This window comes from Equus quagga, chromosome 16, assembly GCF_021613505.1.
Source record: "Equus quagga isolate Etosha38 chromosome 16, UCLA_HA_Equagga_1.0, whole genome shotgun sequence".
NCBI lineage: Eukaryota > Metazoa > Chordata > Mammalia > Perissodactyla > Equidae > Equus > Equus quagga.
This window is the reverse complement of record NC_060282.1, coordinates 10,022,496-10,045,929: the sequence shown is the minus strand read 5'-3', so window position 1 is coordinate 10,045,929 and position 23,434 is coordinate 10,022,496. Positions and strand designations below refer to the sequence as shown.

Below are 23,434 nucleotides of genomic sequence, written 5' to 3'. Positions count from 1 at the left end.
CCACCCATCCATCCATCCATCCATCCACCCACCCGTCCATCCATTCATCCATCCATTCATCCATCCATCCACCCATCTATCCATCCACTCATCCATCCATCTGTCCATCCATCCATCCTTCCATCAGAGGCAGCTGGTCAAAATTGCTGGTTCCAGACTTGTACTGACTGGATTGGAGTTCTGAATCAACTACTTGCCAGCTAGGAGCTTGTTTAAGTTATATGACTTCTCCATGCCTCAGTTTCTCGTCTGTAACACACGGGTAAGAATAATATCTTATTGGGTTGTTGCATAGATTAATTAGATTGTTTGTTTAGATGTGCTGAGTACAATGCCTGACGTGGAGTAAACATTAGTTATTACAAAGCTTACATAGTAGGTCCTCCCTAAATGTTGAGTGAATGAAATTGTGGAGACAAAGCAGAAGGACCATTCCAGGTTGAGAAAAAAGCTGGGGTGAAGGAAACAGCTGAGGCAGAAGTGTGTGCATGTGTGTACATGTACACTTCAAAGGAGTCCAAGGGAGCCATGTGTTTTGGGGGGATCCATCAGTGATGTCTTTATTCCCCTAGGTCCTGGTTCTTGCGAGGAAGTGAAGCTTCGCGTCCTGAGGTTCATTAAAGAAACAGAGGAGATTGTCTTGGCTTCCAACAGTTCTCAGTTCCCTCTGGGAGAGAGTTTCCTGGTGGCCAAGGGAATCCGGCTGACCAGTGAGGAGCTCGCCCTTCCTCGGCTCTCCCCATCCTGGGAGACCATCTCAGAGAAGTTTCTGAGTGGGAACGATTATGTCATTCGTTTGGCAGCTCAGTCTAGTAAGTGTCATGCCCTTCCGATTTCTTCTTCCGTCTATTTGGGGAAGCAAGAGCTTGAGTTAGTTGCTCTTCAGTCATCCTCAGGGCTTTGCTGCCTTGGTTTCCCTGGGCCGTTGGGTTCCTGGGAAAGAAAAGGCCAAGTGGTTTTGTGATATCGGTCAAAGCTGGAATGATGCGTGCCTCTCCAAGATGCTCCCAAATCCTCCAGCAGAGCCACTGGGGGCAGGTCTGCACACATTGTCTTGCAGATGGTGCCTGCAGCGCATCATGATGCCAAGCATCTTGTTAAAATGGAAGGGGCCCCGGCCCCACATGCTCGTACTCCCCTCATGGATGTCCTGAAGCTTCCCTCCATTTCCCAGGACTCAGGAACACCCTGAAGCGGGGAGAAGAAAGGGACCCTCACTATAAAGGAAGTGCTTGGTTTCAGGCATCTTCCACCTGTGAGCTGTTTAATCCTGATGGTAACTCCGAAAAGCACGAATTTTTACCCATGTATGACTGAGGGATACTCTCAGAGAGCCCATGGTGCTCTAGCCCAGAATAACAGCTAAACATTACTTGAAACTTACCCCCACCAGGCACTGACTGTGCTAAGCAGATTACCAGATCTTTGCACTGAATCCTCCCAGGGTCCCACGAGAATGATGCTACAATCACCATCTGTGATTCCCTTCAAATGCGGAAACTGGAGTTGTCACATGCCCAAGTTCACCCAGTTAATAACTAGCAGAGCCTGGATGTGACGCTGGTGGTCTGGCCCCCCACTCTGTCCCCTGCCTAGCTGGTCCCTGGTGTGGCTGGGCTTGGAGCCTAGATCTGTCTCACCCCAGAGCCTCTGTTCTTTCTCTACCACCTGCAGCCTTCTTGGGCAGGAGGGTCCAAGGTCCCTCCCAATTCTCTCACTCACCCCACACCAACTTGGCAGGGACAAACGACTCATCTATCTCCTAGCATCCCCGAGTCCCCCACCCCCTGACAGATTATCTCAGCTGATCCCCTGTCTGGGTTCTCTGGGCTTGGGTCACAAAACAGCACAGCAGTGTTCCCCTGACAACATCTGTACCAAGACAAAGTCTGCCCTCTCTATGCCCTGAAGCTCCCTGCCCTTCCAGCCCTGTGATGGCTGCGGCCGCCTGGGCATCAGCTCTCATCGTCTTTGTTCTCCCAGCCCCACGGGAGACTCTCCCAAAGGCCAGTTCTGCTCTGGCCTCTCTCCCTCACCCGGCGTCTCTTTAGAGGACAGGGCCCCACGTCTTATTGATCTTTACATCCTGGGGCCTGGCACAGAGCCTGATGGATAGCGGGAGCCCAGTAAATGTTGGTCAACCATCCTTCTTGCTTCTTTCTTTCTCTTCCGTCTCCTACCCTCACCCCAGACCCAGGCACTTTTCTCTGTTCCTTAGAGTCTTGGAGACTTCTGCTTTTGGCAAGAAACCAGTTGTTTGTTTTAAATTTTGTGCATGGACAGGATTTGCTGAAATCAAAGAGAGGAGTAGGACAGATCAGGGGGTGCCCCTGCGGTTGTGACCACTTTGGTTTGGGAAGGAAATAGAGAGGAAGTGGGGAGAAAGCTCTTGGTGCCACGGAGATGTTTGTTGAACGGCACGGTGGCGTTTTCTCCAGAAGTCGAGCTGAGGAAGTTCCCCTCCACCTAGCCGAGGCTCTACTCCTACTTCTCTGAGGCTGTCGGGAAAAAGGAAGTGTCTTCAGAGAAGGAATAGGGTTGCTCATTTTCCTCGGAATCCCTCAAGATGAGAAGAGGCGTCTCCCCTGTTGCAGAGAAAAGGAAGCTGTTCGTGTGGACCTCCAGGTCCTGGAGAGTTTAGGATCAAAGACCTAGGACAAAAAGAGATGGAGAGCCACAAAGCATCTTTGGCCAATAGAACGTGGGAGCAGTGTCCCAGGGCCTCAGGGGGGTGGGGAGGGCGCGGGAGTACAGGGAGACAGCTGAGCCTAGCCTGAGCTTGGTGCTTAAGCTCTTTGGATGAAAATATCACACTTACCCTGTTAGGTAAGTGTTAGACCCATTCACAAATGGGGAAACTTAGGCCCAGAGAGGCTGGGCAACTTGCTCATGATCACACAGTCAAGAGGTGCAGAGCCAGGATTCAGGCCGAGGCTTGTCAGACTCCTGAGCCCTGTCCCCTGCCCCAGGCCACTTCAAAGAGAGGCCTGGTCTCCTCAGACGGTCTGACTGGGGCTTGGTGGTGTGCTGACAACTGTGAGCTCTTCTCTCTGGGAGCCGTGAAGCCCATCTCTGAAAGGTGGTGAGTTTGGAGATCTGCTCCCATGGGAGGCAGGCCAAGGCACACCCGGCTGCCCCGGATGCAGCCCTTCTCCTCTGGGATCCCTGTGGCTGTATCCCGCTGCCCACACCCCCCTACACACACCAGCAGGAGTGGAGAGAAGATGGGAGGCGGGCCTTGAGAAAGGGCCTGGGAGACAGCTCATGGCCTCTGGAAGGAGGATGGTGCTGGGGGCACATCAGGCTGGGGAGGGGGTGCTGTGAGACCCGGACCAACTGGCCATACGTCCTGACCGCCACCCACCCTGCTTCCTCCCTTCCTCCCTTCCTCCTGCATGCATTTATTCTATTTTCTTTTTCACTCAACAAGTATTTCTTGAGTGCCTGCTGTGAGGCAGCTCTGCTCTAGGCACAGGGTCAGCATAAATCCTTGCACCCGAGGCCTTCAGTGCTAGTGTGGAAGAGACAAACCTAAATGGAATAAGTAAGTCCGGGCACTAGTGCGCCAGTGGTGGAGAACGCCTGGAAGAAGCCGGGCAGGGCCGAGGGACCCCGAGCTGAGGACGGGGCCGTCCTCCTGAGCAGGGTGCCATCTATGAGTCACTTACCCTCCCTCGCTGAGCCTGTTTCCTCCCCTTGGGGGTAAAAATCCAGCCTTCATGGAGCTGCTGGGAAGATCAGATAAGACTCGGTGGGGAATGAAGTTTCGAGGCGGTTGAAGAACTAGATTGTAAGAGTTGGGCAGGGAGGCAAGAGGGCCGTGTACACACACTGACTTCCCGCGTCCGGCTCCAGTGCCTCCACTCCCGGCTGTGAGACTTAAGCCACCGGTGCCTCAGTTTCTCACCCATCAAATGGGACAACATCACTCCTCCTAGAGGGTCGTTGTGTGGAGTCACTTAGATAAAGCGTGGACTTGGATGGTGCCTGGCACACAGGAGGTGTTGAATGAATGCTGTCTATTGTGACTGTTGCCTCGTGTGCCTGGAGACACCTCATTGACCTAATTGGCTTTCTTGTGAAAGTTACTGAAAGACAGCAACAAAGCTTTGTTCAAACGTCAGCCTATACTTCTATCTTTAAAGGACAGTCTGCTGAGTGCCTATATGCTTTTCAAGGATCCTCTGTCACTTTGCGTGGACACGTTTGTCATGTAAATAAAAGGCCTCCTCCTGTTGGAACAGGGACCTGCTTGGTTGCTCTCAGTGACGAAGCCGGCCCTGCTGGGGCTCGTCCAGGTCGGGTGCTCACACCTCTACCCCCTCTCCCCCGACTCCAGCCTTCGACTTCTATCAGAGACGCCGCTTTGCCCTGGGGGACTCTGCACGGACATCTGCCCTTCTGCCGCCCGGCCCCTACGTGCCCCAGTGCGATGCGCTCGGAAGATGGGAGCCCGTGCAGTGCTACGCCCGGACTGGTGAGGGGGCATGGATGCCTTTGGGAGGCCGAGTGACTCCCCTGCTTTTCACTTAGAGGAAAGGCCCCCACACAGGGGCAAGGGAGCGGGACTCTAGGCCCTTTGTTGGCGGCTGGTGGCAAATCTCTTAGTTTCTCTGGCCTGTACTTGCCTCATCTGTACAATGGGAGTCATGACCTTCTACCAGCCTGAAGGTCAACTGGGGGGTTGCTGGGGGGATGGAGGTGCTACAGCCTGTGATTGTGGACAATGTCGGGCAAGGGGGACAGACAGGGGGATGGACAGGGACCTTGCTGGCACTGCTATGAATGCAAAGAAGGAAATGTGTTTGCGAGACACCCAGGGTCAAGTCCCCCACCCCGTGTGCTGCCTCAACATCCGGCCTATGGCTCTTTTCTAGGGCACTGCTGGTGTGTGGACGGGAAGGGAGAGTACGTCCCTGCCTCGCTGACTGCCCGCTCCCCACAGATGCCCCAGTGTAAGTGAAGCCCTCGGACTCTGCCGCCTGAGCCCGGTGGAGGGCACTCCAGGCTGGTGGCGCCAGCCGTTGTTACCCATCCACGGGGAAGCCCCGAGGTCAGCCCCCGAGTGTCCTTCAGACCAGCTCGGGGTCGGCCAGATCACTCTTCCCAAGTCCCCAGGCCTGGAAGACTCTCACCGACCTTGGCGCTTCCCAATCTGTGCTCCTGGTTTCCTAGGGGACAGAGGCTGCTAGGAGGGGGTCCCCTACCCCACACACACCTGCTGCCTGGCCAGTTTCATCCACTCTGCAGTTCAACAGCCATCTGGCACCTGTTCTACAGCCCAGCCTCTCTCCCGAGGCTCAGACCCATGGAATCAGCCACTGCCTTTACATCTCAAAGATGCTGCAACCCACATGGGTCTTTGTCCCTGAACCCAGCCGGCTTCTCCTCTGAGGGTCCAGATCTCTGTGCAGGCACCTCCGTCCACCAGATGCACAGCTCTGATGCTCGGGCCAGCCGGGCACCCCCAGCCAGTCTGTTAAGAGCCCCCCTCTCTCTCCCACAGGCCCCACCACCTGTGAGAAATCTCGAGCCAGTGGGCTGCTTGCTAGCTGGAAACAGGCCGGATCCCAAGGAAACCCATCTCCAGAAGACCTGTTCATCCCAACCTGCCTAGAGGTTAGGGTCGGAAGGCCCAGGAAGGGTGCGAGGAGGGAAGCCAGAACTTTCTCCTACAGGTGGAGGATGATTTGTCTAGTTTTCAATAAATTTGTTTTAGTTAAAAATGTGCAGGGAGTTCTAGGCCTGGGTTTTTGTCCTAGCCCTGGCTACCCAGGCTGTGTGACCTTGGGCAACTTACTTACCGTCTCTATGCTCCAGTTTGCTTTATTATTTATCCTAAGATCGGGTCACATTTTTACCCTGCCCAGTGCTAGGATTGTTTTTGAGGATTGTTTGAGCGAGTCAGAGCAGGTCCCAGAGGCCCTCTGATCATGGGGTTCCTATCCTGGCTCCTGTGGAGGACCCAGTGGCCAGGGTACAGGACTCAAATCTTCTGCTGCCCAAATGGGATGGCGGCGCCTTTGACCCAGCTCCTCAGGAAAACTCAAGTTAGTGTCTAGAAAGTTCTCAATTTTAAACCTGTATCCCATAAAATTTTCTCAAATCTTTGCTTGGGTTTGAATCTTACCCGTGTAGCTAACAAGCTGTGTGACCAGAGGCACATCACCTGCTTTCTCTGGGCCTCTCTGTGTAGAACAGGGACAGTAGTGTCCTTTCCTCCCAGGGACTGGATGACACCCTGGGCATGGGGGTGACTAGCACTGGGGGGACCTCATGGTTCTGTTCTCTGTCAATGTCAGGTGTTCTTATTATTATTGTCATTGCTTGTCTGTGAACACGGCACCGCAGAGTATAAAATGAACGGGTGACCAAGAAAAACTCAGGGAACGCTCAGGGACACGGGGAAGCGGGAGGCGGCTGCTTTTCTCTAGCACACCTGCTTGTTCTCATAGGGTTCTGTTAAGACGGAGGAGAGATGACACTTTCTACCACCCAGAGTTCCTAGAAGGAACGGGCTCAAGGAGCTATTCCACCTCTGTTTTTTCAGATGGGGAAACTGAGGCCCACGGAGTTGAAGGGGCTAGCCCAGTGTTCCCCAGCTGACCCAGGACAAGGGGGAGAGAGGGGCCCCGGCAGACACAGGGTTTGGGTAGCTGCCTCAGACTGTTTTCTTTATTCTCTGTTACAGGTGATGTGGACCCCTTTTTCCTAGGGATGGTTATTGAAATTTCTGGAATGGGGGCACTTGGTTCAGGAGGGCAGCTGGGCTTTGGGGCTGGATGGGTTTAGGCCCTGACCGGCTCTGCCCTTCCCCACCTATGGGATGTTGCTCTGTCACTTCCCCTCTCTGAGTGAGCCTCAGTCTCCCCACCCTGTAAAGGGATAGCTGTGGCCCCCATCTCCTAGGGTTGCTATAACCATCACTTCAAATATCGTATGGAAGGGGTCTGAAACAGAAGAGGGCCTCCCCCACCCTACTCCCCTCCACGTGGAGAAGCCATCACCAATGGTTTGGAAAGGGACCTTTTTGACATCTGCCCACCAATGTGGGCTGGAAAAGCATCTTCCTGGGGGGTGACATGACCTCGGCTTTATCTCAGACAGGAGAGTTTGCCAGGCTGCAGGCGTCGGAGGCTGGCACCTGGTGTGTGGACCCGGCCACAGGAGAGGGCATGCCGCCTGGCACAAACAGCACCACCCAATGTGAGTGTCGCCCCCCACCATCCTCTCCCAGCCCCTCGCCATGAGCACTGTGCGTGGAGTCCCAAAAGCTGACTTCATGTTCCAGCTCTGCCGCTTCCAGAGCTGTGGGAGCCTCTGACCTCACTGTGCCTCAGTGTTCTCATCTGTAAAATGGGGCAATACCAGCATTGGTCCCTATGAAAGCAGGCAATGATGCTTTTGCGGGATGACCAGCTGTGCCCACTGATGCCACAACAGGTCCCTGCCTGGGCCCTCGGCTTCCAGCCTGGCCCTGCAGTCTGGTGGTTTCCATGGTGAAGTCAAGATGCGGTCCCTACAGTGCAAATGTACTGATGGCCCTCTCCTCTGCCTGAAAACCCCTGACATCCCCCATGGTCCTCTGGGCCGGCCCGAGCTCCTTGCTGTGGCTCATGGCCCTTGTGCGTCTGGCTCTTGTGTCTTTTGCTTCTCTTGTTCCTCCATGTCTCATACTTCAGGATCCGGGACTACAGTCAGACTTTTCAAGAAGGCAGACACTCTCCTCCTGCTGGGCCTTCCCGTGTTCTGGTTTCCCGCCTGCAACGTTCCCACCCTCACTTCCCATCCCTGGCTCATTCTTGCTCAGACCACGTATCTGTCCCTCCAGGGAGTCTTGGCAGCCTCTGTCTTCCATACCTGAGTTCAGCACCTTCCTAGGGGCTCCTGAGCTGCCCGGCGCATCTCCTATTGTTGCCTTATCACTCTGAACTATAACTGCTCACTTCCTTGTCAAGTCTCCTTTAAGACTCTAAGCAACCTGAGAGCAGGCCATGTGTGTGTGTGTGTGTGTGTTTGCTTGTGCGTGCAGCGGGGAGTACAGAGCTGAGCAAGGCACAGTCTTTGCCCTGTCCTAGCTTAACACCCCAGTGGGGAGGCAGCCCCAGACCCTGGAGGGCATGCAGGTGGGTGGCGGCAGGTGGCAGCAAGGGCTGTGGCAGCTATGCCAGCAACCCATCTGGCTTGTCTTCGTGTCCAGGCCTGAGCCGCTGTGAAGGGCTCCAGAGGGGAGACCCCTCCAGGAGAGCCAGCCGGGGCTACACCCCGGCCTGCAGGGCAGAGGACGGAGGCTTCTCCCCGGTGCAATGTGATCTGGACCAGGGCAGCTGCTGGTGTGTCCTGGGCAGCGGAGAGGAGGTGCCTGGGACCCGTGTAGCCAGGAGCCAGCCGGCCTGTGAGAGTAAGTCGTGATTCCCTGGGCTGGTGATGGGGGGACCTCCCCATCTCTTCCTTTACCCAGGCCAGGGGCACTCCAGAGGCCCTGGGATGGCGGGGGCTGGAGGGGAGGCAGGGGAAGAGCATGAGGGATGTGGTTGCAGTTGCGTCCCATGATGTCAAAACTTGTGCCTACTTCCTAAAAGTGCTCAGCCCCGGGGCTGCCACCAAGGGGAGTCTGCGCAGGGATCTCCCGAGCCGGCACCCCAGGAATATTTGCACTGGCCTGCTGAGGGGTTCCGGGTCTGGTCCCCCCATCCTCGAGTGAGGGGGAGGAGGGCCTGACAGCAGGATCTTGGGGGGGGGGTGGGTCCATCCCAGCTGGGGAGCTCCAGGCATCTGTGGACGTCGTTGATTTGCTTATTTTTATTTCTAGTTCAAAAAATTGTTTGGGTGTCAAATATTGAAATATGTATCATATGAATATATATTAGAATATTGAAATACATTCTTATATATTAAAATATATTATTTAATTATCAGTTACTTACCTTTGATTTCTCCTATACACTCGAGTCACAGGGCATTGAGGTCGTCTTAAAATTTACATGAGCAAGCAGGTTAGACCAAGGGTGAATTCTGTTTCAGGATGGGAAATGAAGACATTGCAAAACATTTATTTCCAGGTGGGGTATTGAGTTGGTGGCGTTGAGGAATCTGCACACAATAATTCTGATTTTAGTGCAATTGCCTTTCTTTTGCTGTCCTGTTGTTTTATTTTTAAACTTTGAAGTTTCTAAGCAACAGTTTGGAAGTGCAGCCATGTTTAATTAGGTCTAGCGATTTATATGTGCAAAGAGGACTCTTTTGCGTTTGTAAATGTATATTCGTAAAGAGAAAGGGAGCCCTCAAAGGAAGGCTGGGGAGGAAGGGTGGCCGGCTCTCTTCCGGGCTCTTTCCCCTTTGCTTTGTCCCCTTTCCCACCTCTAACCTGTGCTGTGCCCCTGGCTCTCAGCACCCCCCTCTTCTCCCCAGCCCTGGTTCCCCCGCTCTGGGTGGCCTGCCTGCTTCAGGGCACCACCCCAACAGCTTCTCTCTGTGGCTCTCAGCAGCTGCCACTCAGGGAACTTCGTGGGTGTGCGTGAGCCCTGCCATGTGCTTTGGAGAGAAGTGAAATGTCAGCCTTTGGGTCAGAAACAATCAAGTCAACTTCCCGGGCCTCTGAGAGGGGTCTGCAGGGTCTGGGGCCCAGGAAATGGAGTGATGTGTCCCCTCCAGTTTCAGGTCTGGGAGCCCAGTTCTTTTAAGTTTGGGGGGCCCTCTGCGGCTCGGCCCTGCAGGATTCCATGAGAATGGCTCGCCTGTGCAGGGACTTACCGGTTAAAAGGTGCTTTTCACATCCCTTAACCACTTTTGCCTCTCAACCATGCAGGTAAACAGACAGAACCATCCTATCTTCCCACTTTACAGATGGCAAAACTGGGGCTCACAGAGGTTCATGAACGTGTCCGAAGTCACACAGCCAGCAAGGGGAGCAGCCAGCATTAACACGAGTCCCCCAAAAGCTCTTCCTCCCGACTTGCTGCAGAGCCTGGGGGAGAAAGCTCAGACGTGGGGCCAGACAGACAAACTTGAAGATCAACTCGGCCACTCCCTTGCTGGGTGACCTTGGGCTGGTCTCCTAACCTCTCTGGACCTCCATTTCCCAATCTGTGAAACAGCCATGGAGAATCGTAGCTATTTCTTAGAGTCATTGTTAGGATTGACTCCAATGGTCTCTGTAAACTCCTTAGCCTGCTGGCTCAGGGCCAGCGTCTGGCTCCCTATCTGCTACTGTAGAACTTTGGGCAGAAAAGCGCGCCTCTCCACTGTGGGATGAGGGTGACAACAGTCCTGCCCCTCAGAGTTGCTGTGAAGACGGAATCAGTTCACGGGAGGCGCTTGGTGCAGCCCTGGCCCACACGGAAAGAGTCACGTGCACAAGTTCCCAAACCAGGCCGCTGGAGGCAGGAGCTGGTTTCCAGGCTAACCCCTGGCGTGTGTCCCCGGGCAGGCCTCTGAGCTCTCCGCACCTCCACCTTCTTCATCTCTAAAATGGCCATGATGAATCCCAGTGGGCACGACTCTGGAAGGACCACACGAGATTCAAGAGGCCGAGTGCCCTCTCCAGGACCGGCCCACTGTGGTGCTTGGTTAGCTGTGGTCTCCACACGTCCTCTTGTTGCCCTCGGCCCCTCCTCCCCTACGGCGGAGGCGGGTGGGTCAAACCATCACCAGGGAGTCAGTGCATTTCTGAGACACGGGACAAAGAGGCTGTGGGAAAGCAGGTCTGTGGGAGGCTGAGACACTGGCGAGAGAAGGGTCAGCGTCCCAGAGGATGTCTTGGCCCCTCGCGGCTGAGTCTCGGCACTCACTGGCTCCCTGTCCACAAAGGCAGCGGAGGGAGCCCCAGGAGAGGAATCCATCCTGCGGGGTTAGAGGGCACCTGCATTTGTGGAGGGCTCTCCTCGTGTCCCAGGGGCTGCTCACACACACACTCATCGACACTCGCCTTTTACACCTGTGTGCACGTACGCTTAGCACACTGATGGAGAACACGGATTCTGGGGCCACAATGACGAGGCTCGAACCCCGGTTTTGCCACATACTAGCTCTCTGGTCACAGGCAAGGTATTTACGCCCGGTGTGCCTCTGTATTGGCGTCCGTGAAGTGGGGTGATGGGACCTGCTGCATAGTGTTGTACGGAGAGTTACATCAGTTGATACTGGTAAAGCTGACGGTGTACCTGGCACACGCTGAGTGCCACGTACTTTAAAAACATAGTTTTAAAATAAAGGCTCCCACTTTAGAGATGTGTATTGGAGGCTGGGAGGGAAGCGTTTTCCCTGGTGTCCCACAGGAGGGACGAGAGTCAGGTCAAGCTGGGGGTCCTTCAGGTCCTTGGAGGGGCCCAGCTGAGTAGTCTCGAAGTCTGGAGGACGGAGGGATGGGCACCAGCTTGAGATGCCGGCAGGAGGCGCAAGGTCCAGTCTCTGCTCTGCCCCACAGGAGCATGGAACTTGGCCTCGTCAGCCTCAGTGGCCTTGCCTGCAAAATGAGGGCCTTGCTGGCTGCTCTCCGAAGGCCCTCGCAGGTCCTTGGCCCCTGGCCCCGGGCACACTCCCCATGTGAGAGCTCACAGATAAATGCGCTCTGGCTTTCCTGGGGGGCCCAGCACCCTCCTTCAGTACCCAGACCACCCTGGTGGCAGGATGTGCTGGGGATCTTTATTGCCATCCTGGAGGTGGGACATGGAGGCCACGCACAATCCCCTCCCCACACACGAGGCACTTGGTAAGAGCCAACTCAGTAAGACCACTGCAGATGACAGTGCCAAATCCTGGCCAGAGGCCATCGTTCTTATTAGAAAGAAGCCCAGGCTGCACAAGAGAGGGGCATTCTCCCTCTCTGAGGCCCCCAAGCATCCCTCTCTTTGATCACACGTGGATTGTGGATTTTAAAGCCAGACAGACAGAGACAGCGAGGCTGTGCTAACTAAACCTCTGGTCGGGTGTGAATTGTCACACGGAGTGTGTCTGTTGTTTCATTTGCTCATTCACCCGTTTATTTAACACGTGTTCGTGGAGCTTGTGTCCTGGGTCAGCACCGTGCCTGGCTGACCCGGGGAAAGGTGCCCTCTTTCCCCCATGGTCTCCCTCCAGTGGGGAGACCAGGGTGTGGACAAGTAGCGTCCTGAGGAATTGGTGCCGTGGAGGCCCCCACCAGGCCTGAGAGCTGGGAGAGATGAGACCCGGTCAGGCTGGGAGAACCATGGGGGGTGTAAGAAAGTTACAGGTGTTGAGTGGATATTCAAGGGCTGCAAAAGGAATCTTCTAGTCCAATGAGCAGGCAGAGGGAAGGACGGGGTATGTTCCGATAATGACGGCTGTGCTTTGAGGCAAAGGGGGCTGGAGGAGACGAGAGCAGAGAGAGAAAAGTCGGGTCAGCAGGCTCTCGGGGGAACCGAGAGCCCATGTGCAGCTTTGCTACAATTTCTTTGGTGTCAGTGGGGACTGGATTGGGCGTGGGAGGAGACAGGCAGGGGATGAGGCCCAAATGCAGGGAGCCTGGCGAGGAAGTTTCAATAGCAGCAGGAAAAAGATGATGAACATCTAAATGATGGAAGCGTAGTGGGAACAAAGAGAAGTTGAGAAGGTGTGAGCCACTGATGCTGGGGCAGAGGAGATGGCCCGTCCAGGATGGCTGCCATGTTTCTTGCTTGGGATGACGGGTTGACTGGAGGGGCCATTCCTTGAGCTTGGTGCACGGACCAGGAGCAGACCTGGGAAGCAGAGGCTGAGTTCTAGACACGTTGGCTTTGAGGTGGAGAAGACCAGTTGGTAACTGGGTTCAGAGATGGGAAGTGGCTCAAGAGGGTCTGAGCTGGAGAGGAAGATTCAAGAGTCATCCGTGCTGAGCTGCCTGTTAAAACTGAGAGAGGATGGGCTAGTCCAAGAAGATGGGGGTGAGGGAGGGGGCAGGCCAAGGCCAGGACCCAAGGAGCACCCCTCCCCCGGCATATCTGGGGGAGAGGAAGGGCCCGGCCCGACAGAGAAGGAGGAGCGGGAGGCGGGGGCGCGCAGCCCCCTGTGCTGGGCGGATGCTCACGGCTGCTCCTCTCTCCCTCTCCCAGGCCCACAGTGCCCACTGCCCTTCAACGTGTCGGAGGTGGCTGGTGGAGTGATCCTGTGTGAGCGAGCCTCAGGAGAGGCCACTGTCCAGCGGTGCCAGCTGCTGTGTCGCTGGGGATACCGGAGCGCTTTCCCGCCAGGGCCACTGGTGTGCAGCCCCCAGCGGAGGCTCTGGGTGTCACAGCCACCTCAGCCCCGGGCCTGCCAGCGTGAGTGGCCTCTGGAATGTCTGCCCAGCTCCCTGCTCCCTCTCAGGGCTCAGGGCCAAGGACTTTCATTTTCCCCATCCCAGTGTAGTGTTTCCACAGTAAGATGGGGGGCATCGAGAGCAGGAGAGAGGGCCCCAGGGAGCATTTTCTTCAGCAGATGTGCCTCACAGACCCCTTTGTGGCTTCTCTGGAGCCCTCCACCCTCAGGAGCTCTGCCATCATTTTGGGCTCTCCCGGGATGTCTTGGACTCAGGACGGTATTCAGGAGGGCGGTGCTCTGATGGCCGTATTGGTTGCTATAGTGGTGACGAGCTCCAAGCTGCTTGTCTGGCCTCTGAGAGTGACACTGACTCACCAGCCTCTCCTGGGGGTCCATCTGGAGCTCCAGGGCCAATGCCTGGCAGAGCAGGGCCTGGACCCCAGCTGGGGGGCGTCAGTTCTGATGGCGGTGGGCCCGTGCCCTGTTTGAATATCAGCAGAGCTCCTTTCTCCCTGCTGAACCCGCTTTCATGTGCACATGGCTGTGAGGCAGCCCCGGGCTCTGACTTCATCTGCCTTGGCAAGGGCTGGCCGTGGTTACTCACAGCCTGGCGGGGCAGGGGCAGACACTGGGACCTGGTACTGGGTCCACCCAGGGCAGTGGGTGGGGTGTCTCGGAGGGAGACCCAGATCCTGAGACTGACTGTCACAAGCCTCCCGGTGGCTGGCACAGTGTCAAAGGACGGCATTTATTGCAAAGCATTCTGGCATAGAGAATGCTATCCAGAAAAAGTTCAAAATATGATTTGGACAAATAAGTGGCCTGTCCCCCTGACTAGGACAAAGTAGCCTAAGCTCAAATCAAGACCAGGCTGGTCATGAATGGATCTAGAGCAAGCGACTTGGGAAAAGAGAGGCGTGGGTCTTAAGCTTCCAAGGTTGAATATAGGGCGGCTGTGTACGATTGTGCAGGTTGTGCACTGAACAACCTCAGAGTATGCCTTTCACATAGTCTGTGGTATCTACTCTTAACTAGCGAAACCATATGGAGTGACCCCGTTTGAATGCAAGGGAGTATGAATGATTTTCCAAGAAGAATGTCCAGGAACCCCGAAATGGAAAGCAGCCTGGTTTAGAGGCTGAGGTGGGACTGAGCTTGCTGTGGGGCTGCTAAGCAATTTCCGAGACAAGCCAGCATGCTGGGAAGTATTTAGACTCTGAGGATGATGATGCAAGAGGGCAGCGCTTGTGTGATCCAAGCTAAATGAAAGAGGGTTATTTTTGCAGAGGAAAAGCCAAGCAAAGGAAAGGAAAGAAAGGCACCATTCTGTCGCCTGTGTTTGCTGACCTCTGGCGCTTGCCTGCAGGGCCCCAGCTGTGGCAGACCCTCCAGACCGGAGCGCAGATCCAGCTGCAGCTCCCGCCCGGCTCGCTGTGCAGGGCCGACGACGCGGGTTTACTGCCGGTTTTCCAGGGCTTCATATTAGACGAGCTCGTGGCACGTGGCTTCTGCCAGATCCAGGTAGGTGCCCTTCCCTGCTTGCGAGGGCTTGGGGGGAGCTCAGGGTCACCACGTCAGAGAACCTCAGGGCTCAAATGAACCTGAGGTCAACCCTCGCTCATTTTACCAGTGGGTAATCGGAGGCCCAGAATAAGAAAGAAATTCAGCCAAGGCTAATTGGGTAGCAGCAGAGGTGGAATCCATACCCATCGCATCATTGGCCATTCCTTCTGCAGAAAGATGTCAAACCAAACACGTTCTGAGTGCTTATTATGGGTAGGCACGGTGCTTCCCTTGGCTTGGGTTGGCTAATGCAATCCTCACAGGGACCCCATCATTATGACCATTTTGTAAATGAGAGGAGTGGAGACTAGAGAGTTCAAACATGGCCGGAGTCACAGCTGGAAAATGGTAGAGCCAGGAGGACTGACATGAGGACAGAGCTGTGATCACCATGTGGGACTGCCACCATGCGTGGAAACAGAGGCTGGGAACGTGGGGCAGGGAGGCTGAGCCGCTGGGATGCACTCTCTGAAGCACGGTGCCAGACGTGGTCCTTAACAAACCTGCGAGCAGGCATCATGGGTCCTCTCTGGGAAAAAAGTAGTGCATGCCAACTGGAAAGACGTCGTGCCATAAATATGAATATCTGAGTTTTTAGCTGTCTAATAGGCAAGGGCCTCGGTGATTGGAAGTCACAAATATTCGCAGAAGGAGTCTTAAAAAGTCACTCAATTAATTAAGTCCTTATTCCACTCAAAGTTTGCTAACTCATCAAGCAACTCATTTTTAACACCTCATGCTGAGAATTTTGCTGTGCACACAGTTTCACAAAACCAAATACAGAGTATTGATTCTAAAACAAATGGGAACATGTATCGCCCCCTTTTATACAAAGAAATGCACTTGACAACAATGTCAGCATTATCTACTGATTACTGAGCACTGGTCGTGTTCTGGCGCCCTGCTACGATTCTACATTCCTCATCTCTGATTGTTAGGGCACCTTGTGAAACCCATCTGCGTTTGCTGACTGGCACTTAGAGAGGTTAGGGTCCCGGTGTCCCCTGGAGGCCAGGTCTCCAGGTGTTGGCAGAAGACAGAGTCAGTTCTCTTGGCAGCCTTGAGTTGAAGGGCACTGAGGTCACCCTAGGGATGTGGCCCTGAGCTGTTAGAAACTGTGTTGATGCCTCTTCAAGTCTGTGTAGACCACAGTTGAGGCCTAGTAGAGAAGAGGGCTCAGAGGCACCTGGCAGAGGTTGGCCAAGGAGCGCGTCTTTGTCAGGACCCAACAGCGAAGGAGATCACCGCTCTGCCCTCAGGGACTCCCAGTCTAGGGGCGATGGCAGGAAACACATATGTGCCAGGCAATGGTAAGTGCCCAGAAGAGAGAAAAAGCCAGGTGGAGTGTTGGCGAGGGATCGCGGCCAATGGGAGTGATTTTAGATGGCATGGCCAAGTGACAGCCCTTCCAGGAGGTGGCGTTTGAGGGGGCCTGAGTGAGGTGAGGCTGAGGGCCTTGTGAATATCTGGAAGAGATGTGAAGGTCGGGGCTCCTTCGGTGGGAACCTGCTGGGTGTGATCCATGAAATCAAGGAGGCCGGTGTGGCTGGGGCAGCCATGAGGGAGCTGTGGGAGGGATGTGCCCATCCCGCAGGGCTTGTTGGTTGTGCCCAGGACAGTGGGTTTTAGTGGGCACGTGATGGAAAGCCCCCAGGCACTGAGGTTGAGAGACTGACATGATGTGATGTGGGTTTTAAAGTTTAATCTGCTGCTGTATGGAGAATGGACTTCTGGGGGCAAGGGTCGGAATGGGGAGCCGGGGCGAGGGTGGCTCTGGGCTTTGGTGGTGCAGAGAGTGAGAAGCAGAAGGGCTTGTGACATACTGGGACGGGAGAACCCACAGGATGCGGTAGTCAATAATGTGGTGTACGGAAAGAGAACATCAGGGATGACTAAGGTTTTGGCTTGAGGGCTGGGTGAAGGCATGGTGCTGCCATTTACTGGGAAGAGGAAATTAAACCTCACAATGTGAGGGGTGTAACCTTCCAGAGTCCCCAGAGCTGAGAGCTGAGGATCGTGCTGAAGATGAACGGGTCAGAGGGTAGCCTGGGCAGGGGCCCGGTGGTGGGGGCTTCCAGGAAGAGGTGTCAGGTGTGATCATGAGACAGAGAACCTCTAAGGCCAGGAGTGGGTCTTATTCTTTAGAAGTTGGAAATGATACACAGCCTTCAAGTCAGATGCATCTGGCGTCAGTCTTGGCTCCACCACTTCCTACCGGCATTCCCTGGGCCTTTCCAGCCTTGCTGAGCCTCTCATCGGTCATCTGTGAAATGGGACCAGTAGCAGCTACCCTGGAGGGTCGGATTCAGTGAAATAACACGTGCCTCCAAAGCCCTTGCTCTTACTCTCTGCCTAGAGGCTAAGATCTTAGGTTCTGGGATTGGCAGGGGTTTGAATCCTTGCTCCGCTGTTTATTGGCTGTGTGATCCTTGGCGATTCCTCAGCCTCTCTGAGGCTAATTCCCCATGCGTAATGTGGGGTAATGATAGTTCCGACTCTACGCATTTGTTTTGGAGACTAAACCAGCTGCTGTGTTCAAAGCATTTCACGTGGGGCCAGACTACTGGAGAATGTTCAAAACTTGTGCCATATTGCCTTCTAAGGAGGCTGGGTGCCCGCGCAGCAGGTTCTCCTCTGTGTCACGCATGAGCACCCACAGCCACTTGCTCACCTTCATCCTGGGCGCAGCATGGAAGGTGGCACATCTTCAGTGCTTGGTGCCAGTCTGTGGCAGGACTGTCATGTTGAATGACGTCCTGAATCACAGGCTGCATGTGCAGCCCAGGGCCTGCTTCCGAGGGTCCTAAAGAAGGCGGGTGAGGTCTTCTGCCAAAGGCTGAGGGCCAGGGCCAGATCGACTCTGGATGGCAGATCGGTGACAGGTGCCTTTACTTTCCCTCGAAGAACCCTCCCCTCAGGGGCCCAGAGCCCTCCTTCACCTCTGGACACCCACGTTTAGATACACTAACGTCCCTGGGGCTCGGTGCAGACTCTCTTGGGACGTGCCCTTTTGAAAGGCCATGATGTAAAGAGGGCAAGGTGAAGCTTGTGTTCACCCCCAGACCCGTGCCCAGCACTGTCCTCGGGCCAACCAGGCCGCATCACCATCCACCCGCCCACCCTGACTCACAGGAGCCTTGGAGTCAGATGTTCAGTGACCACTGACAGTGGCCACACTCAGGTTGGAAGGAGAAACCAGGCTGTGTCGCCACGATGGGAGAGCCGGCGGGTGCTTCCTCTAAGAAGGAGGGTCGTGTCCTGCTGGATGGACGTGTTGTGAGGACATCTGCAGAGTCAACTGGAGTCGTTTCACTAATGAAACATGGTGCCATGAGCTAGGAGCGTCTGGGCTTTCAATGCACAGAGCTCGGCTCCTCCTCCTCTTATGCTCCCTGAACCTGGAGCCTCGTTTCCCACAGGTGGGGAAAGGGGCTTAGTAAGGCCTTGCCCTCCCACTTAGGGGTGAAGGAGGGTTAAAGGAAACACCACAAGCCAAGTTCTGGCACCTGGGCTGGGCGCCATCCGGTTGCCTCCCTGCTCTGTGTCCTTGCCCTGAAGGTTTCTGTCTCCGTGTAGGTGAAGACTTATGGGACCCCAGTTTCCATTCCTGTCTGCAACGACTCCACGGTGCGGGTGGAGTGTCTGACCCAGGAGCGTGTAGGAGTGAATGTCACGTGGAAATTGCGGTTGGAGGATGTCCCACCGGCCTCTCTTCCTGATTTGCGGGACGTTGGTATGTTTTCCTGCACGGCTGCCTTGAAGAAGCTGTGCAGCCTCTCCGAGTCTCAGTTTCCCCCTCTGTCAAATGGACCTGGTGAGGCCCATAATGCCTTCCCATGAGGATCTGGTGAGAGAATTACGTACCTGGCCCACGGGAGGAGCTAATTATTAGAAATCAATAGAGTTCTGATCAATAGCTTACTAGAGTTAAACAACGGCACCTGATGGTGCCTTTGTGAACATTTTTTAATTCTTCGCTTGATTTTCTGGGCACAGAGAGGGGAGACACAACAGTTGTGAAGGAGGGGAGAGTGGGGGAGGAGGGGATGGCATCTCGATGAGCTTGTCATTTATGTCCAGCCCACTTCCGATTACAAAACGTCATAGACCACTTACACTATGTATACCCGTTATTACGCTACTTAAAACAGGGCAGTTATGGTGTGGATGAACCGAGAGAGTAGAAAGATACAAGAAGGAGGAGCAGAGCAGAGTTGATGATAGCTCCTATGCGCCAGGGTAGGATATAATCCATATATTTCTGACCAGAGGATGGGGAGCAACTCCGCTTTCTCATCTGCCACCCAGCGACCAAATGCCTGGGGTCAGGACTGGCTGGAGCTTGACCTCTGCTCTCTGAGGGCGAACTTCTGGAAAACGTAGGCAGAGTATAACCCAGAGGGCACGGGCACGCTGCATCTCTGCCGTCTCACAGTTCTCATGGCAAGAATAAACTCCATGGCGTTACGAATTAGGGGGTCCCTTTTCATGTTTCTCCAGAAAGAGCCTGGATAATTTGGGTGTGGTTGAAGCTGCAAAAGGATGACCGGTTTATTCCTGGCGTCAGCGGCGATGACTGTGTTTTCAGGCCTCAGGCTGGCTTTACCTGTTGTAGTAGGAATGTTCGCTGCATGCTGGGATCCATCCTAGCTCCAGGTGTGGTGCCCATCTGGTTTCTGCCCAGGAAATACATACAGTTTGACAGCTGGAGGCCTCCTCGACATTCAGCTAAACACTGAGGCAGAAGGCACCTCTCGGAGGCCCCATCACAGCTTCTCCCTTATAATCCTCACCAACCACAAGAGAGGCATTGACAGCCCCATTTTGCAGATGGGGAAACCTTGCCAAAGGTTGAGACAGTTGAGTGTTTAGATAGTGCACCTTAGATTGTGACTGAAAACGTGATCTCCTATACCAATGGGATCATACTGATGCCGCGGAAATGACAGGAGCCAGAGGCCTGGGTTACAATCCTACTTGTGCTTCTGGCTCCTATGTGAGCTTGGGCCAGTCAATCCCCTTCTCTGTCCTCAGTTTCCCCTTCTGTAAGATGAGACACCGGGTAATGCTTACGTCTCCTTTCGGCATGAACATTCTAGGCGCTTCTGCCGCTTGATCCTCCCTTGCCTTTGAACGATGGGGTGACTCTCCTTCTTCATTCTGTGTCTTACAGAGGAGGCCTTAGTGGGCAAGAATCTCATCAGACGCTTTGCAGATCTGATCCAAAGTGGAGCGTTCCGGCTTCATTTGGATTCCAAGACGTTTCCAGTAGACACCTCCATACGCTTCATCCAAGGGGCCAGCTTTGGCACCTCTCCCAGGACGTGGTTTGGGTGCTTGGAAGGATTCCACCAAGTCTCGGCCACAAGCAGCGCCGGTCAGGACCCGCTGGGGTGCGGTAGGTCCATGCCCTCTCCCTGGATAGCTGTTACTGAGCCGTGCGAGGCTGCGGGAAAGGCCAGCAGAGCTCTGGAGGGAGGTTACTCTGCACATACGAATCATTCATCTATTTATTCAACAGGAGTTTTTCAATCATCCATTATGCGTGGGCATATAGTCACCAACCATCACGTAATAACTGAAACTAGAGGCCCAGATGGCGTGACTGAAGGAAGAACCCTGACGTTTGAAGTTTTCCTTCTTAGCTCTTGACCAGCTTGGACCCTGGGGCCTGGGCTGCCCTGTCTTGGTGGGGAAGGCTGATCCCTACCCTGTGTGCTCCGTGATGTCTTAGTCTGGTTATGGGAATACGTGACTTCCCATGGTCTCTAAGCGGCCATTGGCCAGCCCAGGACTTTACGACTCAGCGGAAGTGGTGGGGGTTTCCTGGCGTTGTTCTTGTCCTTACACCTAAGTGGCTTTGGAAATTGTTTTCACCAGGACGCAGCTGCAAATCCCTTGAATGGAAGCTGTATGAGTCTCCTGCTGTTACCATAACAACTCACAACAAACTTAATGGCTTCAAACAACACACGTTGATTATCTTACAGTTCTGTAGCTTTGAGTTCTGACACGGGTCTCCCTGGGCTAAAGGTGTGAGCAGGGCTGCCTCCTTACCTGAGACCCTAGGTGAGAATCTATTTCCTTGACTTTTCCAGCTTCTAGAGGTTGCCCACATTTCTTGGCTTGTGGCTTCCTACCTTCATCTTCGAAGCCAGCAATGTTGTACTCTCTGACCCTTCTTCTGTAGTCACAGCTCCCTTGGACTCTTCATTTCTAAGGACCCTTGTGATTACACATAGCTGGGTAATCCAGGACGTCCTCCCTAGCTTAAGATCTGTTGATGAGGACCTTAATTCCATCCGCAACCTTCCTTTCCCTTTGCGGTATAGCCTAACATATTCACAAGTTCCAAGATCAGGACCTGGGCATCTTTGAGGGCCGTTGTTCTGTCTACTATCCAAACTTCCAGGGTCTCATTGATGAGACCCTTCCTCCCATGTGGCAAGGGACAGAGAGGCACTTTGGTCGAGCTGAAGAGAGAGAAGATGTTTTTCAATTATTTACTTTTCCATTATTTATATTGGTCGCAACACAGAGGCTACATGGCCTTTCCTTTTGTGAAATCCATGCCAACTTCTAAACTCCACCCTGGATTTAAGATGTAGCTAAATCTTAACACAGAAACCAGAAATATAACCAGTTCCCACTAATATTTATAGAGGATTTTGCCGTTTCCAAGGTACCTTCACAAATATTTAACCCTCACAATAGCCCCAGTGGCAGGTGATTTCCCCATTTGACAGATGAAGAGATTGAGGCTCAGATGAAATGAGATCACGCATGTGTGGTGGCCAGAGCAGGGCTGACTCAAAGGAGGGACTCAGTTCATGAAACCAATGATCTGTGGATGAGTAACCACAGGTCCTCTGGGACCAGAGTTCATGGTCTTTCCACCTCACCAGAGCTGCCCAAACACAGAGGACAAGCAGCGGGAGCAGGAGCGGATGGTGCCACCTGCCCGGGTGGGTGAAAGAGGGTTACAGCGATGGAGGTGTGTGGAACACCTGCCTGTGTTCTCAGACTTACTGTGAAGAGCCCCGGCCTCCACTGCCAAAGGCTCTGAATTAGTAGGGGTGTGTGTGCATGCCCACGTGTGTGTATACACACACATGTGTGTGAGTATTGGGGGGAGTGGAAGCCAGGAACCTGTTTTTGTAGTCACCCTGGGTATTGCTGATAAGGGGGTCTGGGAGGCCCATTTGGAGGCTCATGACCTTGAGTGCACACTCTGGAGCCTGGAGCCAAGAGGTGGAGTGGCAGGAGATGGAGCAAGGTACCGGTCAGGGGCCAGGTCGGAGAACCTGTGTTGACTGTGAGCCTTCCAGCAAGTCCTGGTCCCTCTCAGGGCCCCAAAGCCTGCACGTAAAATAAAGAGTCTGGATTGAGAATCCGATCCTCAAATTCCTTCTCGAGAACTCCACTGATTATTAGATTATCATTTCCTGTCTACCAGGACAGGGAGCCTAGCTCAACTGGGAGGTGGGAGGGGAAATCTGAGCTAGGAGGTAGACAGTCTTGCCCGAAGGATGTCAACCAGTGGGGGCACAGGGAATCAGAGCCTGGCCTCAGGGTGACAGGGCTTCAGAGAGAGCGCGGGAGCCACAGGGCGTGGCCCAGGGAAGGGGCTGAATGAAAGGATTTGCCCGGGGCACACTGGCTCCAGAACAGGAGTTGGCAACCTTTTTCTGTAAAGGGCTGGACGGCAAGTATTTCAGTCTTTTAGAGCAAATATTTGCAGCCCATACGGTTTTTGTCTTAATGACTCAACTCATCCATCGTAGAGAGAAAAATGTGTCTGTGTACCAATCAAACTTTATTTCCCAAGCGCAGCGTGAGTTGAATTTGGCCCTCAGGCTGTAGTTTGCCAATCCCAGATCTAGGTAAACCTACGTTCTGTTTGTCAACTGATGCAGCCTTTAACTGACTCTCAAAGATGATCAATCACACCATTCAGCCTTCCTCCCTTCCTCCAAATGGTTAGAAAGGTCTAGAATGGAATTCACAAAAGCAGCACTGAAAGCCCTGGATTTCTCCGGTTTCAGTGATCACATCTATTGATTATTGAGTTTCTGATATGTGCTGGGCCTTGTAGCAGTTCTCTGATCCAGAGAGACAGGTATTACTAACTCAGGGAAGGGCTGAGGCAGCCAGGGGCAGAGTGGAGAGTGTCAGGAAACTGCTCTCTGAAGTCAGGTGGACCTGGGTTCAACTCCTGGCTGCAACACCTTCTAAATGTGGGTTCTCCGGACATTGCCTATCCTCACCAGGCATGATCTGAGAAACAGGGATAATAACATTTGTTTCAGGGAGGTTGTGGCTTGGCTAGCATAATATAATCGATACGAGGCACATCCCACAGCACAGAGTGAACTCAACAAATGGTTTTGCCAGTTGGCCATGATGAGATTTACTCAGCTCTACTGATTTCAAATTCTTTGTTTTGTCCTCTGCATCACACGTTTCTCCCCTCAACAGGGGGTTCTTAGTGGAACCATGCCCTTGGCTTCTGGTATCCTTATTGGCTCATTTCTTTCTGAAGCCCATCTAGAAAACAGCTGTGAGGCTACAAGCGGAGCATTGTCCCGTGGAGATGAAGCAGGGTTTCTGTGTGGCATCTCAGGGGGCTAACCAG

General features: G+C 54.0%; 1 protein-coding gene across 1 annotated transcript in view; it reads left to right on the top strand.

Annotated features, from left to right (window-relative positions):
* TG (thyroglobulin) overlaps window positions 1–23,434 on the top strand; it is a 246,460-nt gene that overhangs the window by 23,705 nt on the left and 199,321 nt on the right. The window contains exons 11-20 of the mRNA XM_046642282.1: window positions 573–812; window positions 4,340–4,477; window positions 4,878–4,955; window positions 5,507–5,619; window positions 7,104–7,206; window positions 8,201–8,401; window positions 13,050–13,256; window positions 14,603–14,757; window positions 18,376–18,532; window positions 19,973–20,197. Of these exons, the coding sequence (XP_046498238.1) occupies window positions 573–812; window positions 4,340–4,477; window positions 4,878–4,955; window positions 5,507–5,619; window positions 7,104–7,206; window positions 8,201–8,401; window positions 13,050–13,256; window positions 14,603–14,757; window positions 18,376–18,532; window positions 19,973–20,197 (1,617 nt within the window). The remainder of the gene's footprint in view (window positions 1–572; window positions 813–4,339; window positions 4,478–4,877; window positions 4,956–5,506; window positions 5,620–7,103; window positions 7,207–8,200; window positions 8,402–13,049; window positions 13,257–14,602; window positions 14,758–18,375; window positions 18,533–19,972; window positions 20,198–23,434) is intronic.